This window comes from Chenopodium album, chromosome 20 (genome assembly GCF_948465745.1).
Source record: "Chenopodium album chromosome 20, dcCheAlbu1.1, whole genome shotgun sequence".
In the NCBI taxonomy this organism is placed as follows: domain Eukaryota; kingdom Viridiplantae; phylum Streptophyta; class Magnoliopsida; order Caryophyllales; family Amaranthaceae; genus Chenopodium; species Chenopodium album.
In genome coordinates, this window is record NC_137853.1 from 29,825,071 (window position 1) to 29,848,276 (window position 23,206).

Here is a 23,206-nt window from a genome sequence, read left to right on the forward strand (position 1 = left end):
CTCGCCTATCTGAAACCACGAAACCCGACCCATGATCAAACCTACGACGCCGCCGATCTGCAACCCCTGCCGCTCTTAACACCACAAAGCCATCATGAAAATGGGGTTGAAGGAGGAGAGAGAAAATTAAAGGGAACGAGGGTTTAATTAATTAAGCTTGGACTTTAATATAATAAAATCAGATTTGTAATTTGATAAGGTTGTTTTTTTTTTTTTTTAAAAAGTAAGGGTATGTTGGTCAATTGCCACCCAAAAACATACTAAAAAAAGAAAAGAAACAAGTTTGTTGCGAGTAAATTGAACCACCCAAAAAAGGAAATTGTTACGAGTAAATTATACCAGAGGTAGTATTTTACAATTTTCAAAATTTGAAAATATATAACAATAAAGAAACGAAGGAAGTACGACTTTACTCGGAGGGTTGCGAAAACAGGCCTGTTACGGCTGTTAGCCCGTAACAAGCCCCGTTAAAATAAAAGTTATAAAACCAAATCCTCGACTGAGCTCTTAGTTAAGAAATGAAGAGAAAGAGAGGAGAGAAACAAACCGACCACCTCGACGAAGAAGCAGCCACATCCGCCATTAACACAACCGCAAGCGACATGAACATTGTATGGCAAACCCCTGCTAATCCTCCTCTTCCCGATGATTACATTTGTCTTAACGGTAAACATAAACCCTCCCTTCAATTTCAATTCAATTTTTTAATTTTTTTGAATTTCATGTGACGTTTTTTTGTCAATTTGGCGCCAATTTTTTTGTTCTCAGGAAGGCGCCATGTGAAACCGTATTACTTCGAGTTCATCTGCCATGTTAGTTAGTTATCTCTGATTTTCATTTGTTATTTTTTTGACTTGAATTTTGAAATTCAATTGAAATTGAACTAAGTTTTTAATTTAGATGGTTAGTGTTGATTGCAGGTGAAGAATTTTGAAATTCAATTGAAATTGAACTAAGTTTTTAGTTTTTAATTTTAATTACTTGAATTTTGAAATTCAATTGAAATTGAACTAAGTTTTTAATTTTAATGACTTGGATTTTGAAATTCAATTGAAATTGAACTAAGTTTCTGATTTTAATGACTTGAATTTTGAAATTCAATTGAAATTGAAATAAGTTTTTAATTTTAATGTTGGTTAGTGTTGATTGCAGGTGAAGAATCGTTGGGCGGGGAAAACTATAGTGGATATGTTTTCTGAGGAGTTTAAAGGGCGGAATCATGATTACTATGTAAGTAAAGAATCTCAACTGGTGGTGAAAGTTTGTTATGAATATAATGGAATTGAAACATACGTAGTATAATAAAGGTTATATACGAGTTTTCATTATTAGTTGTTTGGTATACACAAGGAATGGAATTGCTTGTATCAATTTGAGGATCTGGGGCTTGGAAAGGGTGACAGATGATTGGTAATGGTTCTTCTTAGGAAGTAGAGTGTGTTACCATACGTCCATACCTATCATACCAAACAATTGGCAACGGAAACAATGATTTTGATTCATTTTTACTTTTTTTTTTTTTTTTTGAAAGGAGATTCATTTTTACTTGAAAATGCTATACCATACATGCTCTCAGTGTGCGTTCATTTGGATTGTTTTGCACTTTTTTGTTCGGGAACATTGGACTTATTAACAGCATTTCTGTTAGAAATTAGAAGTAACTGTAATTAAGTTATGTTTGTCGCTTCAAACCATTACATTGCATAAAATTTTGCTACAGTTTTGTCATAAAAGTCTGTCTAAGTATGTAGTCTTTCTGTTTTCGAGTCATTTGCTTGATTTTGACATGATTAAAAGGGTCTTACTGTGTGCTTGTCACTGAGTTTTGAATCAGTTAGAAAGTTTACCTTACCAACAATGCTTTTTAAGTAGCTAGGATATGGGACTGGTTGGCTTCAGGAAACAATTTGAGGTGCATAGGAATGGGAAAAAGGCTGGTTTATCTCTTTGGTAACTTAGTATATGTAAGTGCGATTCCCTGATTACTTGTAAGCCGAAAAACTAAATCGTAGTGCACCCAGGTCTTTAATGCTGAAGGAAGCATTTGAGTGCTTCTTTGATTCTTAAACTTCGGGAGGTCTTAACTCGACCCTCGGGTGTTAGTTTTTTATTTTTCAACTTTTGTATTTTTTTCAAGCTCTGTTCCGAATGGACGTAGGGGATTTGCCCAACAAAATCGCGAAAAAGGCCTCTAGCATGGCGAAAATGCCATTTTTCGGGTTACAATCTCACTTTAAGGCATGGTATCTGAAGGTGCCGTGCTCAAATCACCCCTTAATGAGCCCCTAGGATGGGCGATGAAAAATTGACACCCCCTTGACACTAAGAGCCTTGTGGATAGGCGATGATCTGTATGACGCTCATCCAGGCTAAGAACCCCTTAGTGGGCGATCACAAGAGTTATGCTTTTTCTATACGATTTCGTATAACTATACGTATTCTTTGTACTCTTCTGCATTAGTAAGTGTCTTTGACATCCTCCTTCTGTATAAGTACAAGTGTTTGTGACACACTTTTTCAGCATGAGTGATGTCTTTTAGCTCATTTTTCAAAGCAAATATTTCTCTTTATATTGCTAACTTCTTACACATTTTTCATCCACTATTTCAATCTCTAAAGATTTCTAATGAGGGAAAGTAGTCAGTGAAAGTAGTGAGTTGGTAGAAAGAGGCTATCATGCTCTTGTTCACGAGGCGGTGTTCGTGATTCAACATTTGCAGAAGCTCCATTTAGTTTGAAGACGCTTTCTTTTTAAGGTACGCTCTTGTTCCTCTATGACTCTATGCTTTCTTTCTATAATGGCTTCATCATCAAGTTCTTCTAGTATCAGATTGCCATCTGCTACCTCTGGCGTCCCTTATGCCGATGTGTTGTGGGATTTTCCTTGTGGGTCTCCACACTCGTATTTTGAGGAGTACTATGGCTCGGGGTGACAATGGCCTTCTTAGATGGAGACAATTTATTTAATAGACACCGTGCAGTTGGTGTAGTTACAATAATGGAGGCAGGGGAACACCAAGGCAACAAAAACCTAGGCTTATGGGTTAAGGGCGGTGTTTAGACACCACTTAAACCAACTTACACGGGCAATGGCTAAAGAGTATGGTGTAACTGGCCAATATGTTGTTGATCCGCAACGTTTGGTTAGGATTGCTGACTTGTTTTAGATTACGGTTAATTGCATGAGTGCCACTTGACATGCATGCATGATTAGTGTCTATTCGTATTGGAGGGGGTTGTCCTCTTTTGCCTATAAATAGATGACCTTGGTCTGTCAAGGCATCCAAAAACTATTGTGTAAATACGTTATTAATCATATTAATAAAAGTATGCTTTGTGTTAAATTCTAACTGTTCAAAGTGTTTCCCATATTGTGTTTTCTTATATAAAGTTAGTGTGAGAAGTTATGCTGGTTAGTATATCTAATGCCATCACAGTTAGAGAGAAGTTTAACTGTGACAATTTGGTATCTAAGCCAGTTTTTACAATAGACTTGCAGTAATTTTATGACTCATCCTAGGAAGATCACTAAGAAGGTTGCTTGTCCTGTTGCTCCTTATTTGCGTGAAATCAAGAGATTGGACTAGGAGAAGTCTCGTTCTTTCAAGACACTTGATTTACATGTTAAAGATAGTGTTGTAAAGATAGTGTTGAGGAAGGTTTGGACTATTTATTTCCTGGCTCAATCAATTTCCATCACAAACGATCTGGTCCCTTTAAGACTACTTCCACCCCCACAACATCGTGGCCCTCAATCTTAGTCCTACAAAGTTATCATTCTTTCGAAAACTTATCCTACTTAACATGTGTCTATGACATCCTCCTTCTGCATAAGTTGGCAAGTGTCACTTCTTCTGCATGAGTGAAAAGTGTCCTTTAGCTCATTTTTCGAAGCAAATACTTCTTTTTATATAGCCAAATTCTCTCACATTTCTCATCCACAATTTCAATCTCAAAAGATTTCTAGCGAGAGAAAGTAGTGAGGGAAAACGTTTGTAACGCGATTGAAATTGTGGATGAGAAATGTGTAAGAAATCGGCTATGTAAAGTGAAATATTTGCTTCGAAAAAAGAGCTAAAGGACACTTTTCACTCATGCAGAAGGAGGATGTCATAGACACTTGTTAAGTATAAGAAGTTTTCGAAAGAATGCTACTGTGTGGGACTAAGATTAAGGGCCACGATGTTGTGGGGTTGGAAGTATTCTTAAAGGGATTGGATCGTTGTGATAAATAATCCAAACCTTCATCAACACTATCTTTAACTTGTAAATCAAGTGTCTTGAAAGAACGAGATTTCTCCTTATCCGATCTCTTGATTTCACGCAAATAAGGATGCAACGTTCTAAGCGATCTTCTTAGGAGGAGTCATAAAATTACAGCAAGTTTATTGTAAAAATCGGCTCTGATACTAAATTGTCATAGTTAAATTTTTCGCTAACTGTGATGGCGTTAAGTATACTAACCAACCTAACTTCTCACACTAACTTTGTATAAGAACACACAATATAGGAAACACTTCGAACACTTAGGATTTAACACAAAGCATACATTTATTAATATGTTTAATAACGATTTTACACAATAGTTTCAAGATGCCCTTGGACAGACCCAAGGTCATCTATTTATAGGCAAAGGAGGACAACCCCCTCCAATACGAATAGACACTAATCACTGTAGGGAATATTTCAAGCATCATAACCCCAAACTTGAACCCCACTGTGATCATACACTTAAGTATGGTGGCGTTCCAAAGGGAAGAAAGCTAAAGCAAAAGAGTCGCCAACAAGTTTTAGGAACTGTAAACCCAAAACGATCCAGGAGATCGTCAACTCCATAAGGTCTGGAACCAAATAGGGTTCGGGGATGAGGGTACGAATCCAATCTACAAAAGAGAGGACCCGCCCTATAAAATAGGCCTCTACTTTGTTCTGCTCGTATTCATGTGCGCTTTTTGACTAACATGCAAACATTATATTAATCCTAACCTGTTTATCTATTTTGGTTGAATATTAATGCACAAATAAATCTATCATTGGCGATCACTTGAATTAAAATCACATTAGCCTAAAATCAAAATTATTAATTATCTTATTAAGCGTGATTTCAAGTACAGATTCCCTTTAACAAGCATAAAAGGTGTGATCAAGCAATAACAATAAATATATATCAAGCAACATAATAATAATCATAAGCATAATCACAATAATAATCAAAATCATGTTAAAACATAATAAAGCTTAAATATAATAGCAAGATCCTAGGCATGATACTAACAAGATTAATAACAAATCCTAGCATGTTACTAAGCATTAAAGATCAAAGCTTTAAACCTAACATGGTACTAACATGCTAACAATATGATATTAGAAACGATAAAAGGCACCCTAAACATGATTCTAGAAAGCATTAAATAACATCCTAACATGATACTAGGAATTAAAATAATACAAGCATGCTTTCTACATTGAAAGAGAGTAATAAGATTACATACTTTGAAGCCTCGTACCTCTTTCTAATAACAAAATACACAAGTTAGTAAACTTCAATGAAAATAAATTAAAGAATTAAATTAAATAATTGAAAAGAAAGAGAGTTAAAAAAGTTTGGACTGGATTTGGGACCAAACCCTCAGAAAAGTATAAACCTTTCACGTTTAGGGCGAAGGCAACTTCGAACTTGGCTAGGTGTTTCAAAATCTTGTGAATGCGGAATTGTGTTTAAAAAGTTTGGTTAGAAAGAGAGAGAGAAAGAATTAAGTAATTCTTGATGAGAGTTGATGAATAAAAACGGAGGTTTAGGACCCTATTTATAAGAAAACAGTCCGGAAAATCATAGAATTTGATAAGGAATAAAACTACACGTTGTCGCCAACAAACCGACCTTGTCGCCAAAAATTCATCTTGTCGCCAGGCGACCGCCAGACTTGTCGTTTGGCGACAAAGACAGTTTTTGCGGATTTTGTTTTTATCATATTTTTTGATCCAGAAGTCCAAATAAGTCATATAATATGTCGTTGGAAAGCTCTTGAAATCTACTTTCCAACCCAATTAGAATCAGATTAAAATCATTTGTAAATAAAAAGATATGGCCGAAATAGTGAAAGGGTGTCAGTTTTGGATAGAGTTTCGTATTTCTTTCATATCTTTTTTGTTATAGCTCAGAATTAATATTATAATATATCATTGGAAATATAATTTCAAGATCTATCCAACCATATAAAATTTGGATAAAAAACATGAGGCACGAAAAAAATGATACTGACTATCTTTGAACATGTTTAAATCTGAATAGAATTAGGAATTAAAAAAGGAAAGTTTAAAAAAAGAAAGTTTATATTAAATCAAATTCCTTAATCTTATCTTTTCAAAAAAGGATAATTAAGATATTTTAGAATCTTATAGAAGATTCTAATCAATCCTAATTAGTTTAGGAATAGGATTAAACCTTTGGACCCTCCACATGATCATTAGGTCGTAAGTAAAATCCGGTTTGGGCCCGGTTTAGTATTTTGGCCATAACTTCCTCATTATTCATCGGAATTGGGCTTATAATATATCGTTGGAAAGGTCTTTTCAAACCCCATCCAACTACACTATTATTGGACCCTTATCATGGACCAAACTAAACTGAATTGGACGTTTTCATAAAACATGGTACATTTTCGAAAACAAAAAGAAAGATTTTTAATAAACACTAACCCGCAACACTTGACTTTTCCACACTTTCACCTCATTCGATTATGGTTCGACGTGAAAGGTATTCATCACTGGGTTTGGTTTTGGGGAGACACAAATGGGTGTCTACAATCACGCATACATGCCAAGTAGCACTCATGCAATTAACCGTAATTTAAAACAAGTCAGCAATCCTAACGTTGCGGATCCACAACAATATCGTCTAAATAACCGTAATCTAGACTGTTTGAATACACAACAATGTCGTCTAAATAAACGACACAAAAAGTATCAAAATACTCGGTAAAGAACATTATTCATTAAAGTACATAAAGTAGTCGGGGCATTGGTTACCCTAAACGACATTACAAGAAATTCATATGAACCATATCTAGTTACACAATAGATTTAGGCTCATAACCCTCCTTAATTCTAACTTGCTAGACATAAATCAAGTTTGTTATAATAAGTATTCTTTGATAACCTATCAAATAAATCTTCCGTCCTAGGAATCGGATACTTATTTTTTACCGTCACCTTGTTCAACGCATGATAATCGACACACATACGCATTGATCCATTGGCCTTGTTTTGAAACAGTACCAGCGTGCCATATGGAGCCTTAGATCCAACAATCCACAATTCGGCCAAAGATGGCCCCATCCGATACGGTGCCTTAGCACGTGGCCTCGTACCGGGCTCTAATTCGATCACATGATCCACCTTGCGCCTTGGTGGAAGCCTCTTGGGCAATCTCCAGGCATTAAGCCCTCAAATGCCTTCAACAAATTAGCAATTTCATCTGGTACATTAACGATATCTTTCTTCATCTCAACCTAAGCGGCCAAGAAAGTGGGTTCACCCGATTTAACACCCTTCTTAACCTGATGGCTGACAAAAAACTATCGGTCGAAGTAACATTGATAACCTACCAGGGACAAAACAAGGATATGCTTCATCGGTTATCATAACACCGCCAAGTGGGGCGCAACCATCAAGGCATCAATTTTGCCTGCTAGAAAAATTTTTCCATTTCCAGAGCAACCTTTCCTTTCCATGCCCGGATGCCCCCATCTTGACATAGACGTCCTTCACGATACCAACGGAATTTGCAGCGGCAGAATTCACCGACTTGATTATATGCGAAGATGGCTAGACTTTTAAGCCCATCTTCCTAACTAGACCATCTTTTAGAAAGTTGTGGGTAGCCCTTGTGTCTATTATAGCCCACATCTCAGTTTCATTCACCTTGACCTGCAATACACAAGGCCATCAATTGGTTCCTTCTGTTCACCCTTTATTGCACTCAATAACTTCATCGTATTCATCTTTGGTGCAACGTAGTCTTCTTGTTCCTTTTCCATGGAACCCTCTTCATCACTTGACTCACCCAACAATGCAGAAAGTTGTTGGCGTTTAGGACAATTTCGGGCTATATGAGGCCTTTACAAATGAAACACTCGTCACTGAACCGCATCTTCTTGTTTGACAAGTTTTCTTCTTTCTTATTGTCGGATGACTTATCACTGTTTTGGAAGCCCTTCTTCCCGAACGTCCTTTTCTTTCCACGATCGTTACCTTTCTCTTTTCTACCCTTGTTATTAGCAACATTGGACAGTGTCCAATCAACCAGCGCTTTTGCGACAACAATCGCGGCATTAACCTTTTGCCTTCTTAACTTGGCCCGAGAGCTGGACATAAACTGAAACAACTTGTCCTCTTCGGACATGTTACTAACATGCAACATCAAAGACATGAACTGTTTAACTTACTCACGAATGGTGTTAGTATGCTTCAAATCCTTCAACTTATCCCTTGCAACCCAAGAAGTGTCGTTCGCAGGAATTTGTTTCTGATTTCTTCCTTCATTACATCCCATGAGGATATGAGATCTTTTGTAGCCACTTTATCCGCTTCTTGACGAGATCTCTACCATAATTTCGCATCACCAAAGAGATACAATGCGGCCAAATCAACTTTGCCACCATATCCCCGTTTAGTCACTTTGAAATAGTGCTCCAATCTCAAATGAAATTTTCTAGGGTCTTAGAGTACCTAGATCCATCGAACGATTTCGGTTCAGGGACCTTAGCACGATCTCCAGATGAGTATGAAGATGTTTTCTCTTCAACAACTTTTTGAAGAAGAGAAAGTTCCTCCCTCAAATACTCAACTTCGCTTGTGTCTCCAATTCTTTCTCCTTATATAAAGGAGTTCCATTAGGGCTAAACATCTCCATTTGCTTTCCTACAAGATTTTGTATCATTCAATTCATTTCGTTCAGTTATTTAGAAAGTAACTAAACCGATTCACGCACCGTATTTGGGGGGGGGGGGGGGGGAGATCTTTGTTTCCCAGACCTAAGTACTTTTTGATCTTGGCCAAAGAGGCCTTGTTATCTTTTTGAGAACACCGTTTTTCTATGATTTTTAAGTAAAAGTTCTGAAAGAATGCTAACTTTGTGGGACTAAGATTGAGGGCCACGATTTTGTGGGGGTGGAAGTACTCTCAAAGGGACTGGATCGTTTTAATGGAAATTGATTGAGTAACAGCAATGACCGGGAAATAAATAATCCAAGCCTTCCTCAACACTATCTTTAACTTGTAAATCAAGTGTCTTGAAAGAACGAGACTTCTTCTTATCTAATCTCTTGATATCACGCAAATAAGGAGCACCTAGACAAGCAACCTATTTAGCGATCTTCTTAGGAGGAGTCATAAAATTTCAACAAGTTTATCGTAAAAACCGACTCTAATACCAAATTGTCACAGTTAAATTTTTCTTTCGCTATTTGTGATGGCGTAAGATATACTAACCAGCATAACTTCTCACAGTAACTTTATATAAGAACACACAATATAGGAAATACTTCGAACACTTAGGATTTAACACAAATCATACTTTTATTAATATCATTAATAACATATATACACAGTTGTTTTTGGAGGCCTTGGATAGACCCAAGGTCATCTATTTATAGGCAAAGGAGGACAACCCCCTCCAATGCGAATAGACACTAATCACGCATGCATGCCAAGTGGCACTCATGCAATTACAGTTAACCGTAATCTAAAACAAGTCAACAATCCTAATTAAATGTTGCAGATCACCACCATGGCAGTCTAATACTAGAAGAAATTGATGATGAAGCTATAAAGGAAAGAAAGCATAGAGCTATAGAGGAACAAGAGCATTAAAAAGAAAGCGTCTTCAAAGTAAAGGTAGCTCGTGCCAATGCTAAATCACGAACACTGCCTCGTGAACAAGAGCGTGCTAGCCTCTTTCTACCCACTCGCGTTTTAAACACTTTCCCTCACTATTTTCTCTCACTAAAAATCTTTTGAGATTGAAATTGTAAATAAGAAAAGTGTAAGAAGTTGGCTATATAAAGAGAAATATTTGCTTTGAAAAATGAGCTAAAGGACACTTTTCACTCATGGAGAAGAAGTGTGTCACAAGCACTTGTCACTCATGCAGAAGGAGGATGTCATAGACACTTAATACTCATGCTGAAGAGGACAAAGAATACATATAGTTATACGAAATTGTATACAAAAAACATAACTCTCATGATCGCCTGGTTTATAGCCTCGAGGAGCGTTATACGTATCATCGCTCATCCATGGGGCTCTTAGTCCCAAGTGGGCGTCAATTATATCATCGCCCATCCTAGGGGCTCATTAAGAGGTGATCCGAGCACAACACCATCCGATACCATGCCTTAAAGTGAGACCGTAACTCGAAAAATGACATTTTTGCTATGCTAGAGGTCTTTTTTCGCGATTTCGTTGGGCAGAATCCTCTACAATTATTCGAAGCTGCGTAGAGGTCGAAAAAATACACAAGTTGAAAAAAAATTTGCTCAATTCGGACACCCTAGGGCTGAGAGGATGTAGAAGAATCGAAAGATCCACCACTGGTGGACAGGAGCGAGATCCCATATTTCGTCACACAAGTTATAGAACTCGAGATGAAGGAAGAAATCGAGACTAAAATGAGCAGCCGATACGATTGCCATCACATTTATCTGCACCATTAACTCCACTTAGTCAGGATGAATGCCCCAAAGGTAGACAAGGTCAAGGTGTCCACCATAAACCCTTTTGCTAGAACTACAGATGAACAATTAGTCGCATACGCTGCTTAGATGAGTGTACAAACAAGCTGCTAGGCCACATGGTGCAAGTATTCCCCAAAGACGACGCCAATTGTATTTGCAAGAGAAGATACCGTTGTGGGGGAGCTTGTTCATCTGGTCAAACCGAGTCCCGCTAAAAAAAGAAAGTCAATTACCTCGAGGGGTGTTCTCAAGAAAGCCCCTCCAACGGTCAAGTCAGTCAACAGGGAGAAAGTTTGTAGAGAGAGAGAGAGAGAGAGTGGAATAAATTAATTAACAGGCTATTCAGCGTAGATTAGTATTTATAGTAGAGTATTAACTAACTTGATTAGGGTGAGGATTAGGGTTTCCAATTAGGGTTTCTCATGATGCTTGCCGTGCACGATTCTATTCCAGGGTTTAAATAAGGGCATTTTGGTAATTTTTGTATCAAACAAATGTGGGCCCGTAGGAGGTCCAAATAAGTGTTACAACTAGTAGTTTTAGGGAAAAGTGTTTAAAATGATGCCTTCCATACCAAAGTCTTTTACTTGGTGACTTTGTCCTTATATGTTTCATAGTAAAAACATAACATAGGCGGTCAAAAGGTTTGAGATCATGAATACTGGTTTTACTTGTTTGTCATAAGTTGTTTTCTCATATAAGTCCATCAAAAGAATTATATAGATTAGATAAGTAACTTATTGCAGCCGCCCCCCCCCCCCCCCCCCCCCCCCAAATTATATAATTGGGAATATATACTTGAAGAACCAGGTTCTCACCATTTCTAAGAGATGCTGTATTTAACTAAGGTATGCTCTTGCTTGAAGTTTGATGCTCAATACCTTAGATTTGCAGCATCTATTCATAGCTTTCGAGCTATTATTGAACTTGTGTATCAAAGGCAACATTAGTTTTATTGCCCATAAAACTTGTCCATGTACTTCGTGTATAGTTCTACACACACGTGTGTGATCTATATGTATACACATATAAATGATATGTCTACATACTGCATACTGTATACACAAACACATACATACACAAGTGGGTGAGGGTGTGCACACATAATTAATATGTCTATATTAACGCATATTGTATACACATGCTAGGAATTAGCATAGTTTCTGGCATGATTACAGCTTAACAATGGCAGAGATTAGGGACTGAAAATAATGATTGTATTGATAATATGTGAATTACACTAATCGAACGATAATTCCACTTTCGAGAGGTGGATGCTCTCCTAACATGAGCTTTCGAGAGGCTCACTCTTTCCCAATAAGAATCCTCACACTATTCAACATGATAATTACTCCTCCTAATGAGGTCTATTTATAGAAAAAGTCTCATAACTAACTCTAACTTATTCCTCAAGACACTACTAATAGGCTATGACTAATGTGCCCCTCCCTCAAATATTGATTCCTTGCAACACACAAGCACACACACTCATGTGGGTGAGGGTGTGCACAAATAAACCTACATTAACTGGACCTGTCCAGACTAGACTGGTTTCTAATCCATGTAAACAAAAGATTCCGAGTTACCGGCATAAATCGAAATTTTACAGAGACTAAAACTTTGCATTGTGTTACTCCTTCCATTTCTTTTCAAGTGTTATACCTTGACTGACACATATGACAATGTAATTGACATTAATCAATCAATAAATAAGAGTGATTTTTTCGTATGATTGACTTTAATTAAAAAAGAAATATAACTGAGATAACTAAGGTATTATATAACTGTAAGAAAATATAGTGGAGTTAAAAAATTATTGAAACAAAATGATGTGATAGGATATAAATAATTTAAATAGTAGCGTAGGAGAGTGGGGATGATGAGAGGAGAAAGAAAATATGAATGTAGTAGTTTGCAATAAAAGGAAGTCTAACACTTTAAAAAAAGTCCGATTAAGGCAAGTGTAAGTGTGTGACACTTAAAAAACCTGGAGAGCGTACCTTCTTTAATATTTTTGGGATCCATGTGCCTTTTTCTTTCTTTTCCTCTTTTAATTTTCTCTTCTTTATTCTCTATCCTCATTTATTCTCTCTTTTCCCAGCAATTTACATACTTTCTTCCTTTTTGCTTCCCTCTCTTCATATTACCTCCATTAGAGCTCTCGTCTTCTTGATTTCTTCTTCCACAATGGAGCCTGATCATTGGTTCTATTAGGTATTTCCTCCGTTTCAAATTAGTTAACACATGTCTTTAGGCACATTTGCCAATGCATGATTTCAAACACCAATATCTTCAACTATCAATTGGCAAGCATTGTTTATATTAGGAAATACACACTCAGACGAATTTAACAAGACCCTACATGATTTTGTTTTCTCTTAAGTATGCATCACAATTCACACAAAAGAAGTCAAAGTTACATATGTGAATAATGCTAAAGTCAAAATGTGTCAAGTAATAAGAAACGGAGGAAGTATTTATGTATTTTATATGGTGTATTAAGTAAATATGTAATGCAATTGTGAAGTTTTAATCATTATTCGAATTAAGATCTTTGGTTTAAGTCTTTTGGGATTTGCTATATCATATACTTTGTATCTAGTTGGGGCTTATGCTTCCCGAAAATAACAAAAAAAAGGTCTTATAATATAAAACCGGTTTAAACCCGAGCGGACCAGAAAAAAAAAGTCCAGTCCAGTCTGGACCAGGTTTTTACTAGTCCGGTCTCCGCTCTTTAGAATAGATGTTTTCGGTTCTAGTTCAAATTGGGTTCGCTTTGATCCGGTTTTGGACCGGTACGGGTACATGGTCCTAATTGCAGTTTGTTGCTGTTTAATAATATGAAGACGGTATATTCTTTTTTTAGAGGCATAGAAATGAATTTGAGGCAGCTATTATTTGTTCCCTTTTGCCAACCTACAAACTCTTACTTAGTTCACAGAAATGAAATTTCTACCTCTTTCCCCAATGTTGGAACCAAATTAAATTTTGCACTTAGTATGTTCAGATTCTGCATAAAGGCATTAATTTTTTAAATAAAAAATAACGAAACTAGCAAATTTTTTTTTCGAACTTCACAAATTTGCAAAACTCTTGTTGTTCATATCTTTGTTTTTTATTTATTTATTTATTTTTTTGAAGAAGAAGGGATCTTGTTGTTCTTATCTTAATGCTGCAAGATTGTTATTTCTTTTTGTTTATCCTTATTTACTTCTGATCATACTCCCTAAGAGAGGAGTTAATTTGGTTGCACTTTATCTTTGTCTACTAAAAACTTTAAAAAATATCATTTTAGATAAGGGGGCTACCCAAGTTTAATTCACGCTATTTTAGATAAGGGGATTACCCAAGTTCAATTCACTACTAATTTAAGTTTAATAAGCTTTTATTAATCCAGAGAAGCATTACTTTTATGTGAAAAGAATAAGGGCATGTTCTCATACGTTTATTTTCAGTTCAGTTCAGTTCAGCTCCTAATTTCCTTCTCTTATAAAATATTCATTTCAGTTCACTTCAGTTCAGCTCTAATAAGTTCAGTTTAGTTCAGTTCATTTCAGCTCTAATAAGTTCAGTTTGAGAACAGGCCCTAAAGCCTTAGATGCTTGTGAAATAGGCTGTAGCAACTAACGTGACACATATGCTTATGTGGATATGGTCTCTGCAAGTTATGTAATAATTGTATGAAAGTGGCCTGTGAATTAACACACTAGTGTGTATAACTTTTACTTAGATTTATTCCATGATAGGGTTTGTATTGCACTCTATGTAAGATCATTAGATTATGAGGACTTAGGTGGCTTATTGCTTGGAGTTGGTTCTGCAGGAGAGAGCCGTTAAATGCGGAAGAATACAAGTAGATGGAAAAAATGTCTCTATTTACTACAGAGTTAAACCATCAGAAAAGATCAGCCACTTTGTCCACAGGTTAAATTTGCAAAAACTCTCTTAAAATGATTGGACGCCATTGTTCTTATACTGCTATATTAAGTCCTATGAAGTAATTAGTATGACAAAGTTTGTAGGCATGAACCACCTGTAATGGCCTGGGATGTCTCGGTTCTGCAGGAAGAAGAAGATGTGGTGACTGTCTGCAAGCCGGCTTCTATTCCGGTAAGTCTTAATATTGCTATTTGCTTTTGTAAACTACCCTTCTGCATGAGAAAAGCCTCAGTTTTGAGGTGATCATTATTCACTTGAGAGAACAGAGAAGTGAGACTGAGAATGTGGAAGCTCTTAGGACTTGTTACATAACTGTATATCTTGGTTGTGGGTTAATGTTTTATGTCCATTTATGAAGTTTATTATTCTTCTCTTTAGAATTTTGGATCATTTTTTATGATTTGTGCATGTTGCTATCAGCCTATCAATTTCAGAGATGGGTTAGGTCTTGATATTTTATGTTTTCACTGTCAACATGGACTTTGCACTTTTTTGTTGCACACTTTGGGAGATTCTAAGAATTATAGAAGGCCTCGTATTGTTTCAAAGAGCAACGTCTTTCTTTATTTGCAGCTTATATTCATATCATAGTACTACTACGTATTATAGTTACGTTTTCATTCTTTTTATCAAAGGTTCATCCTTGCGGTCAATATCGGAAGAACACGGTTGTGGGAATTCTTGAGGCGGAACATGGTTTGGCTCCACTATTTCGTATCCTAATTTGTGCTTTTGCTTTCTCTTTATTTATTATGTTAACTAGTGTGTGGCTTGGGCGTTGCACCGACTTGCTACTTTGAAACATGATGTTAGTAAAAAAAAAGAGTATTTTATAGAATAGTTTTCCATTGCGTTGGAATTGTTGAAGTTATTCTCTTTATTCATTTTTTATAGGCTACTTAATTATTCTTTTATCCATTGTCGTGCTTAATATAGAGGACATAAATTACTATTGGCTAAGATGGCAAGTAATGTGATCTTATATTCATGAGGTTCAATGTTCAAATCTTGTAAGATGTTTTTATCTGATTAATAATGACATGGTTAAATGTTGCAAAAATGTTAATCGTGGTGACGTGGCGCAATGCTGGTTAATGATGACATGGTGTAATGCTAGTGCAGATCTACGTGGCATATAAACAATTTTAGGCACGCTTTTTAATATACTCCCTCCGTCCCCTTTTGATGGTCCCTTATGGGCAAATTTTAATCCCAAAATGTTCACCCCATTTGCCTTTTCCAACAACCATAAATATTAATATTTTACCAAACTTCCCTCCAATTTGCAACAATACTTGTGCAAATTTATATTTCCCATGTAAATTATGTTTTCCCATGTACTTTTATTACTCTCTCTCTCTACTTTTTTGCATACCCAATGTCAATTTACTTTTTCAATGTACTTTAACTTTTCTTATTTGTGTTTATTAATTCCCGTGTAAAATGCCCATAAGGGACTATCAAAAGGGGACGGAGGTAGTATAAGTATAGATTACAATTTTTATAGTGGAAATTTATCTTCTGTAATTAAAGAGCCAGATTCCTAGGCATAACTAATCAATCTGCATGTTATGTTACCATTTGAAAGCCTTGACAATTAAGTTCAGCAATACATAGGTTGGATCGACTCGTCTCTGGACTACTGATATTGGCCAGAAGCCCATCCAAGGCTGATAATTTCAGACAACAGGTAATTTTTGCGTTGATATTACTTATCATTGCTATAAGTTACTTTTGAACATGGTACACTATGCCTGTATTTCGCTTTAGAATTTAGCCAATCAGATGGACTTATGGCTGTGGATTGTGGACTTCTGAACTTTCATGATTTGATCTTTATCAGTTTGATGCCTTAAGTAGCAGTACATTAATTTTTTGAATTACCCAGTCCCTGCCATCACTTTTTTTTTGAAGCAATATATGCGAGTCACTGTCTCGCTTATTCTGTACCAGAAGTTGTTTATTTAGGAGGTAGGTAGAAGTTTAAGTGGTGTACGGATATAAAAAGGAATAACTAGATAAGATTACTGTAATTCAAATGCTGTCCAAAATACATCACATATGACATTTTAACTGCTAATTCATGATAGATCTCTACTCAAGCTGATCCAAGTATCGAATCCAACTTATATTTGGCTAATTCAAGATAAATCAGTCCAACCCAATATTTTAAGAATTAATTTTATTTGGGCCTATGCAGTGTCATGTTTTTCATCTTTGTTGAATTTATCCTTGCCTAATAAAAACTTTACAATTGTACATTGTACCCTTTGTCATAAAGGAAATTTTAACACGATGTCTTTTGGCTACCTTGTTTTAAAAGTTACGTTAAGATTGATTCTAAGGACTTTGTAGGTTAGTTTTCAAGATAATGTTGTATATCTGAACTTATAATATGGAACTATTAATCAACATATAAAAAAAGCTCACAGCACACCAAGGTGATAGGGGTCCTGCTGCACCTAGGAGCACCTTGGGTACCAAAAAATCTGGTGTAAAATTATAGCAGTGCACCTCAGTTGTGCTTCAGGTGTGCGTTGAGTGCACCTCATGTGCTTTTAGAAGCGGGATTGTTGCTGATAAAGACCTCAATTCAAACACTTAACTAAACCAGAACTTAAGTATAGTGGCCAAGTATAGGTCAAGATCCACAAGGATTTAATTTAAGCTCATGAGTCTAAGCTGGATCAAAAATGGGCAACTTGGATCATCTAGGAACTACACTAGAAAGATATGGTGCATGAAATTTAATATAGAGGAAGTTTTTGTGGGATAAAAGGATCTGTGACTCACCGATGTACATCGGGAGGAATAGGGGAGATAAGGATGGGGTGTGGCTTTTAATGAGCATGAACAATCAAGATCATGACTTAGGTAGCAACACAAACATGCACGATAGTTCTATCTTAAATTCCTTTCTTGAATCACAATAACATAACTTAACTATAATCATGATCCCATGTCAATCGTAAGCAACACAAACCTTGCAAAGTTATCCACATCAATTTTACAGCATGTGTTTGCACGCTAATCTAAGAGCGCTTGGTCTATCCTAAATTAGCAATATCTCAACCACTAGGGAGCCCTAGCATGTGCTAATGCTGACACCATTAACAAAATTAATCTATTGATAGACTCAGAGAATTGTAAATACCTAAACATCCCTTCGATCTCTTAATTAACCTTAGGCATTCATAGTTGGGTAACTTGGGTTTCACCCCACCCTACCTAGAATACTACTCACATGCAAATTTTGGTGCTGTTGAATTGCAGTGGTAGACATAACTAAAGTAAATCAAGGCTCAAAATCTTCAAATATCAAGATTGTTATGGTTAACACTTTTATATTTACTTAATAAGAGTTGCACAAAGAGAAATTACGAGTTAAGTATCCTAAATCTTCTTCCATATTAAAAACTTTTAATACGCAGTCATAATATCATGTGATCAATCAAAAATCAAGCTATATAATGGATAGGCTAAGATTAGAGAATTTTTTATTGAAATAAACAAGCATAAGCTAAGAAAGGATGAAAGAAAGCTATCTAATATCTATTGTTACTTCATAAACCTTCAAATTTGAGTACAAAGATGATCATCGATTACGATGAGATAGAGACCTAAATGGTTGCATTATTGGTGTGTCTTTTAGAGCTTAATCTTTTGAACATTCACTGAAACCTTTTTTTTCAGTTAGCCTGAATACAATTCTACTGAAGCAAACTGATTTATGTTAAAGTGAGTCTAACAGCTGGTTGGAGTGTTTGTATATGTTAGTAGCAATCCTGTGACCGAATTTGATGAAATGTTGCTGATTCTGTAAACACTGAGGAGAACTTATTTTTTGGCTTTGCATCAGAATAGTTGATGCTTGGATGAGATGAGAATTTATAATAAGGCTCAAGGCACACACTGCAGCAATTAGGATCCTTTTGTGTCTTAGGTGCGCCTTAGTGTGCTTGCACTTAAATAAAATTATAAAATTTTGGTGAAAGAAAACGCCTCTTTGAAATTGCCTCGTTGATCAATACAAGCTCTTGACCCCTATTCTCGAGGCGCAATTTGTGCCTTATTAATTTTCTTGAAAAATGACACACTATGCTATCATCATATGCCAGCATCTTATCGGCCAGAAATTCCTTTGCAAGGTCTCTAATCATTCAACCACCCACAAGAGAACTATAGTAAGGGAGAGTTTCGGCCCGGTAAAAGTAAAACCAAAAGGAAGTATTGGGCTGGAAAGTTAACGGATTGGTCTTTTAAAGGAATTGGAATTTGGATGGCTAAGTGATAGAGCTGTGCAGATGTGTAAATGACGATGATGCAAATTTTTGTATGTTGGAATTAATATATTCTTGAAAGGACAATCTAGATCCACTCATCCACCCTTGCATGTTTTAAGGAATTTAAACCAGAGTTGAGAAGAAGAAATTTGGGAAGGAAACATGATGTGCAGGAACGAAACCAGAAAATTATTCCAACAAGGTCTAAATTTTATGAAAAAAATAATGAAGAAAAGGCAGTTCTATGAAAGTAAATAGCAATTGTTGCTAAGTAAAAAATAATAAAGGCAACTAAAAATAGATTTTGGTTTTGAAAATAAGATATGATCTCTATACCTCTTTACATTCACGGGACTTCAAAAGTTTAGCTAACCATTGAAATAAAGTCTATATTGTGATGAAAAATTTGTATAAACTAATTTTATACATGTAGTGACTGGGCCTCCTTAGGCCCTAAGGCAGTTTCGCCCCTGTTAATATGTAAATATATGCTGTTTTCTAGTACTAATTGATTTGCTTAAAATAATATCAAATATTATTTCATGCCCTCTGTGCCCCAAAATTTGAACCAGGCATATAATTTAGGAAGGAACCAAGGAGGTATTATATTCAAAATTGTACAAGTAAAATTGGATTAATAACATTCAGTAACCTTGAAACATCTATTCACTTAAATTTCCCAATAAATTTTATATGAGTCATCAATGCAATCAACTAATAGCTAGACAAGACCAGTAGCTTTTGAACTTAGTGATAGAGTGGAACTTGTGCAAGACATTTCCTCTAATAGACTTATAGACTACTGCTTGTAGAGATATAATCAAGTGTTAAACAAATTATACAATGCCTAAATTAATCACCAATTTGCTGAGGTAGGTTAATAACACTCTTGGATTTATTGCTGCATGAATGGTATCCTTACTTTTGTTTATGAAGTTATCTTTCCTTAATATGAAACCTTGGGTATCTGAAAGTAGGAGTTTATGTACAATTTTTAAATATATGTAGTTCATAGTTCATACACATATTGGTTTAGAACTTCGGCCGTATATGTCTGGATTTTCATTATAAGACATGTTCTGCCAGTGTGTTTGTTAATTATTTTGCTGATTATTGACCTTCTGGTTTTCAGATTGAAGCTGGACTTGTGAAGAAACTGTATATTGCGAAGGTTGTAGGGGTATTTCCAGAGGGTGAGGTACTCTTTACATCAATCTCTTTAATTTATAATTTATCAAATAGTTTTGAAGCTTTCAAACAACATGATCTTGTATAGTTGTATTAATGAAATTGATAAGTACTGGATTGGATAGCAAGATTGTAGTAGGATCTGATCCATTATCTCTTGACAATTTGACATTGCCATTTATCAATGTTGCGAGAGATGTAGTCCGCTAATGTCAAGGTTATTTAATGCCTCATCCCTTTCACCCTTTCTTCTCATTTTTGTGTGGTTCACTAACATAGTTACATTAAAGAGTGTAACTTTGGGGATTCTGGAATCAGCTTGGCAATGACATGGCCCATATTGAATTTATGAAGATCATTTTGCATCATAATTGTCTTGTAGTGGCTTAACTCTATGCACCATAAGGTGACCACGAGGGCGTCCATGTGGTGAAAGAACCTGCCTTTGTACCTTCCCGTCTAAAGTGACTACAAATGAGGATCGTTGTTGGTCATGGCGGGGGTAGGGTAAAAGAGGGGGCATCTTCCTTAGATCACTCGTCAAGTTTTATTAGGGCGAAGCCTGAAGCCTTCTTACCCTGAACATCCCAATGCATCCTCCGTGGTTGGCCTAGGCCAAGTCCAACTGAATGCAGCTGGAACAGTAGAGTGGTCGGTCTTTACAAAATCACTTTAGCATGTGATGTGGGTAAAGGTGGGCATCGTGCCGTGCCGTGCCGTCGCGGGCCGTGTTTGGCCGTGCCGGCGGTGGGCTCGTGCCGTGCCGGCTTCGCGGCGGGCCGTGCCGTGCCGTGCCCACTTTTGGCACACCCCAACCCACGGCACGGCACGACCCACGTGCCTGGCGTGCCATGCCGTGCCGGGCCGGGCCGCGGGCCAACACGTGCCTTGCATTATTTATTTATTTTTATTAAATGTATATTTAAAAAAAATCGGTATATATATTTTTTTTGTACAACTTAAGTTTATATATTTAATGTTATTAATTTATGTTTATGTAAATAATTTATGTTTAAGTTTACATAAAAAAAAATTATTAATTTAGCGAAAAACAACAATGCATATAATAATAAAAAAATTGCAAGTGCGATAACCCGAAAACACAAAAAATTGATGAATAACTTATTTTATTATATGCCGATAGTCGGTACGATAAATCGATAATACAAAAAATTAATGATAATTAAAAATCGTACAATAATTGATGAATAACTTCATTTTATTATACGGAATACGAGATTTGATAATACAAAAATTGTACAATAGTATCTAATATAAATATGGAATTTTTATTCTTCGTCTTCGTCTTCTCTTGGTTCAAGTTCATCGGCCAATTGAGTTGATTGAGAACTAATAGAACCCGATGTTCCTTCATCGTCATCGTTTTCTGCATAAGTACGATCTTAGGAACGAGTTTCGGCATCCAACCAATCCTTGAATCAAACACACATTTCAAGTGTTTCGGGTTTTAGTCTTGTTCTTCTATCGTCTAAAACCCGTCTCGACGCACTAAAAGCTCTTTCGGAGGCAACAGAGGAGACTTGGATAGCAAAAATATCACGAGCCATTGCCGCCAAAATTGGATGTTTTGTGGCTTGTGATTTCCACCACTCGAAGATGTCAAGGCCGAACTTCTCTTCATCGTCCATGCCTTTCATGAAGTCGTAACTTAAGTACATTTGCAACTCCGAAACATCGCTTTGTGTTCTCCTAGATGATGATGATTATGTACCTGAATACTTAGACATCATGTTAGCAGCTTGTGTAAATAAACCTTTGGCCCTTTTACTTACGTTTTTGGATGTTTGAGAAGGGGCAAATCGAGACACGGTTCCATATTTGGATTCATAAACACTATATAAAGAGAAAAAATCTTTAGTGACCTTAGTTTTAAAAGTTTCAACATCATCTTCAAACTCCATGTTACTATAATAAATATCAATTAATAGAAAAGTGCCATCATACTTTTGCCTTGGATCTAAGATAGAAGCAAAAATATAAATCATAGGAATATTAGTGTAATATTTACGCCATTTTTCCTCCATAGATGGAAGATATCCATGATAATCATTTTGTGATCGGTGTTCGGCAAAAAGTTGTGCAAGTAAACATGCATTGCTAAGAAAAGAATGGGAACAAGGCTTATATACAGAAGAAAAACAATGTGTCATACTATATAGTAATTGTAAAAACTTCATATATTTTTCACAATTAACCTAATCATCTTCTAGTAAAGCACATTGCGGAAATTTCATATTATAAAACAGTGTTAAATGAACCTTGTACTCGATTGCCCGACTCAACATTTCATAGGTGGAGTTCCACCTAGTTGCACAATCCGGTGCTATTTTTATAGTCTTTATCCTTTGTTGCCTACAAAAACCTTTCCATTCTTGATATCTCAAGTTAGAGCTATTAATAGACATAATAGCATTCCTCATTTTGTGATAAAATGGACCAATTGCTTGTGTTCCATCTTTCACACACAAGTTAAGAACATGACAAATGCATCTAACATGAAGTGCATCTCCATCTAATATTACATCGGTTAATTGGGGTTTAACCAAATTTGCACTATATGTCATAGAAGTTGCATTATCGAAAGTCATAGACATGATTTTATCCCTAAGACCATATGCATCAATGGCTTCCATCAAATGATGAGAAATGTTAAGACCGGTATGAGGGTATTCAAGCATTTTAAAATGAATGATGCGTTTTTGTAACAACCAATCATTATCCAACCCATGAAAAGTAACACATCAATAGTGAAGTCCGTATCCACTATCTCATGCATCAGCAGTTAAAGAAACTTTACTAGGAAGATTACTCAATTCATTTTCTAATTTCAATTTATACTCTTGATAATTCTTCATGGCAGCAGATCGAACTGTTTTTCGGGAGATTTTTTTGTGTTTGGGTTGTAGTGCTCGGTTTATGTAATTGTTGAAGGCATCATTTTCGGCGAAAAGAAAAGGTTGTTCGGCATGTACTATCATTCTCCCAAGTTCATCTCTCTCTCTCTCATAATTGTAAATGAAGCCTTGTGGATGGAAATGA

At 36.0% G+C, this 23,206-nt stretch overlaps 1 protein-coding gene across 1 annotated transcript in view; it reads left to right on the forward strand.

Annotated features, from left to right (window-relative positions):
• The first annotated feature begins 512 nt into the window (after nucleotides 1–512).
• The window catches only part of LOC145598603 (RNA pseudouridine synthase 7-like), a 31,130-nt gene continuing 8,436 nt past the window's right edge, over nucleotides 513–23,206 (forward strand). The window contains exons 1-8 of the mRNA XM_081654978.1: nucleotides 513–666; nucleotides 769–812; nucleotides 1,153–1,230; nucleotides 14,560–14,660; nucleotides 14,759–14,846; nucleotides 15,311–15,389; nucleotides 16,283–16,365; nucleotides 20,091–20,156. Coding sequence (XP_081511104.1) covers nucleotides 519–666; nucleotides 769–812; nucleotides 1,153–1,230; nucleotides 14,560–14,660; nucleotides 14,759–14,846; nucleotides 15,311–15,389; nucleotides 16,283–16,365; nucleotides 20,091–20,156 — 687 coding nt within the window. The 5' untranslated portion in view covers nucleotides 513–518. The remainder of the gene's footprint in view (nucleotides 667–768; nucleotides 813–1,152; nucleotides 1,231–14,559; nucleotides 14,661–14,758; nucleotides 14,847–15,310; nucleotides 15,390–16,282; nucleotides 16,366–20,090; nucleotides 20,157–23,206) is intronic.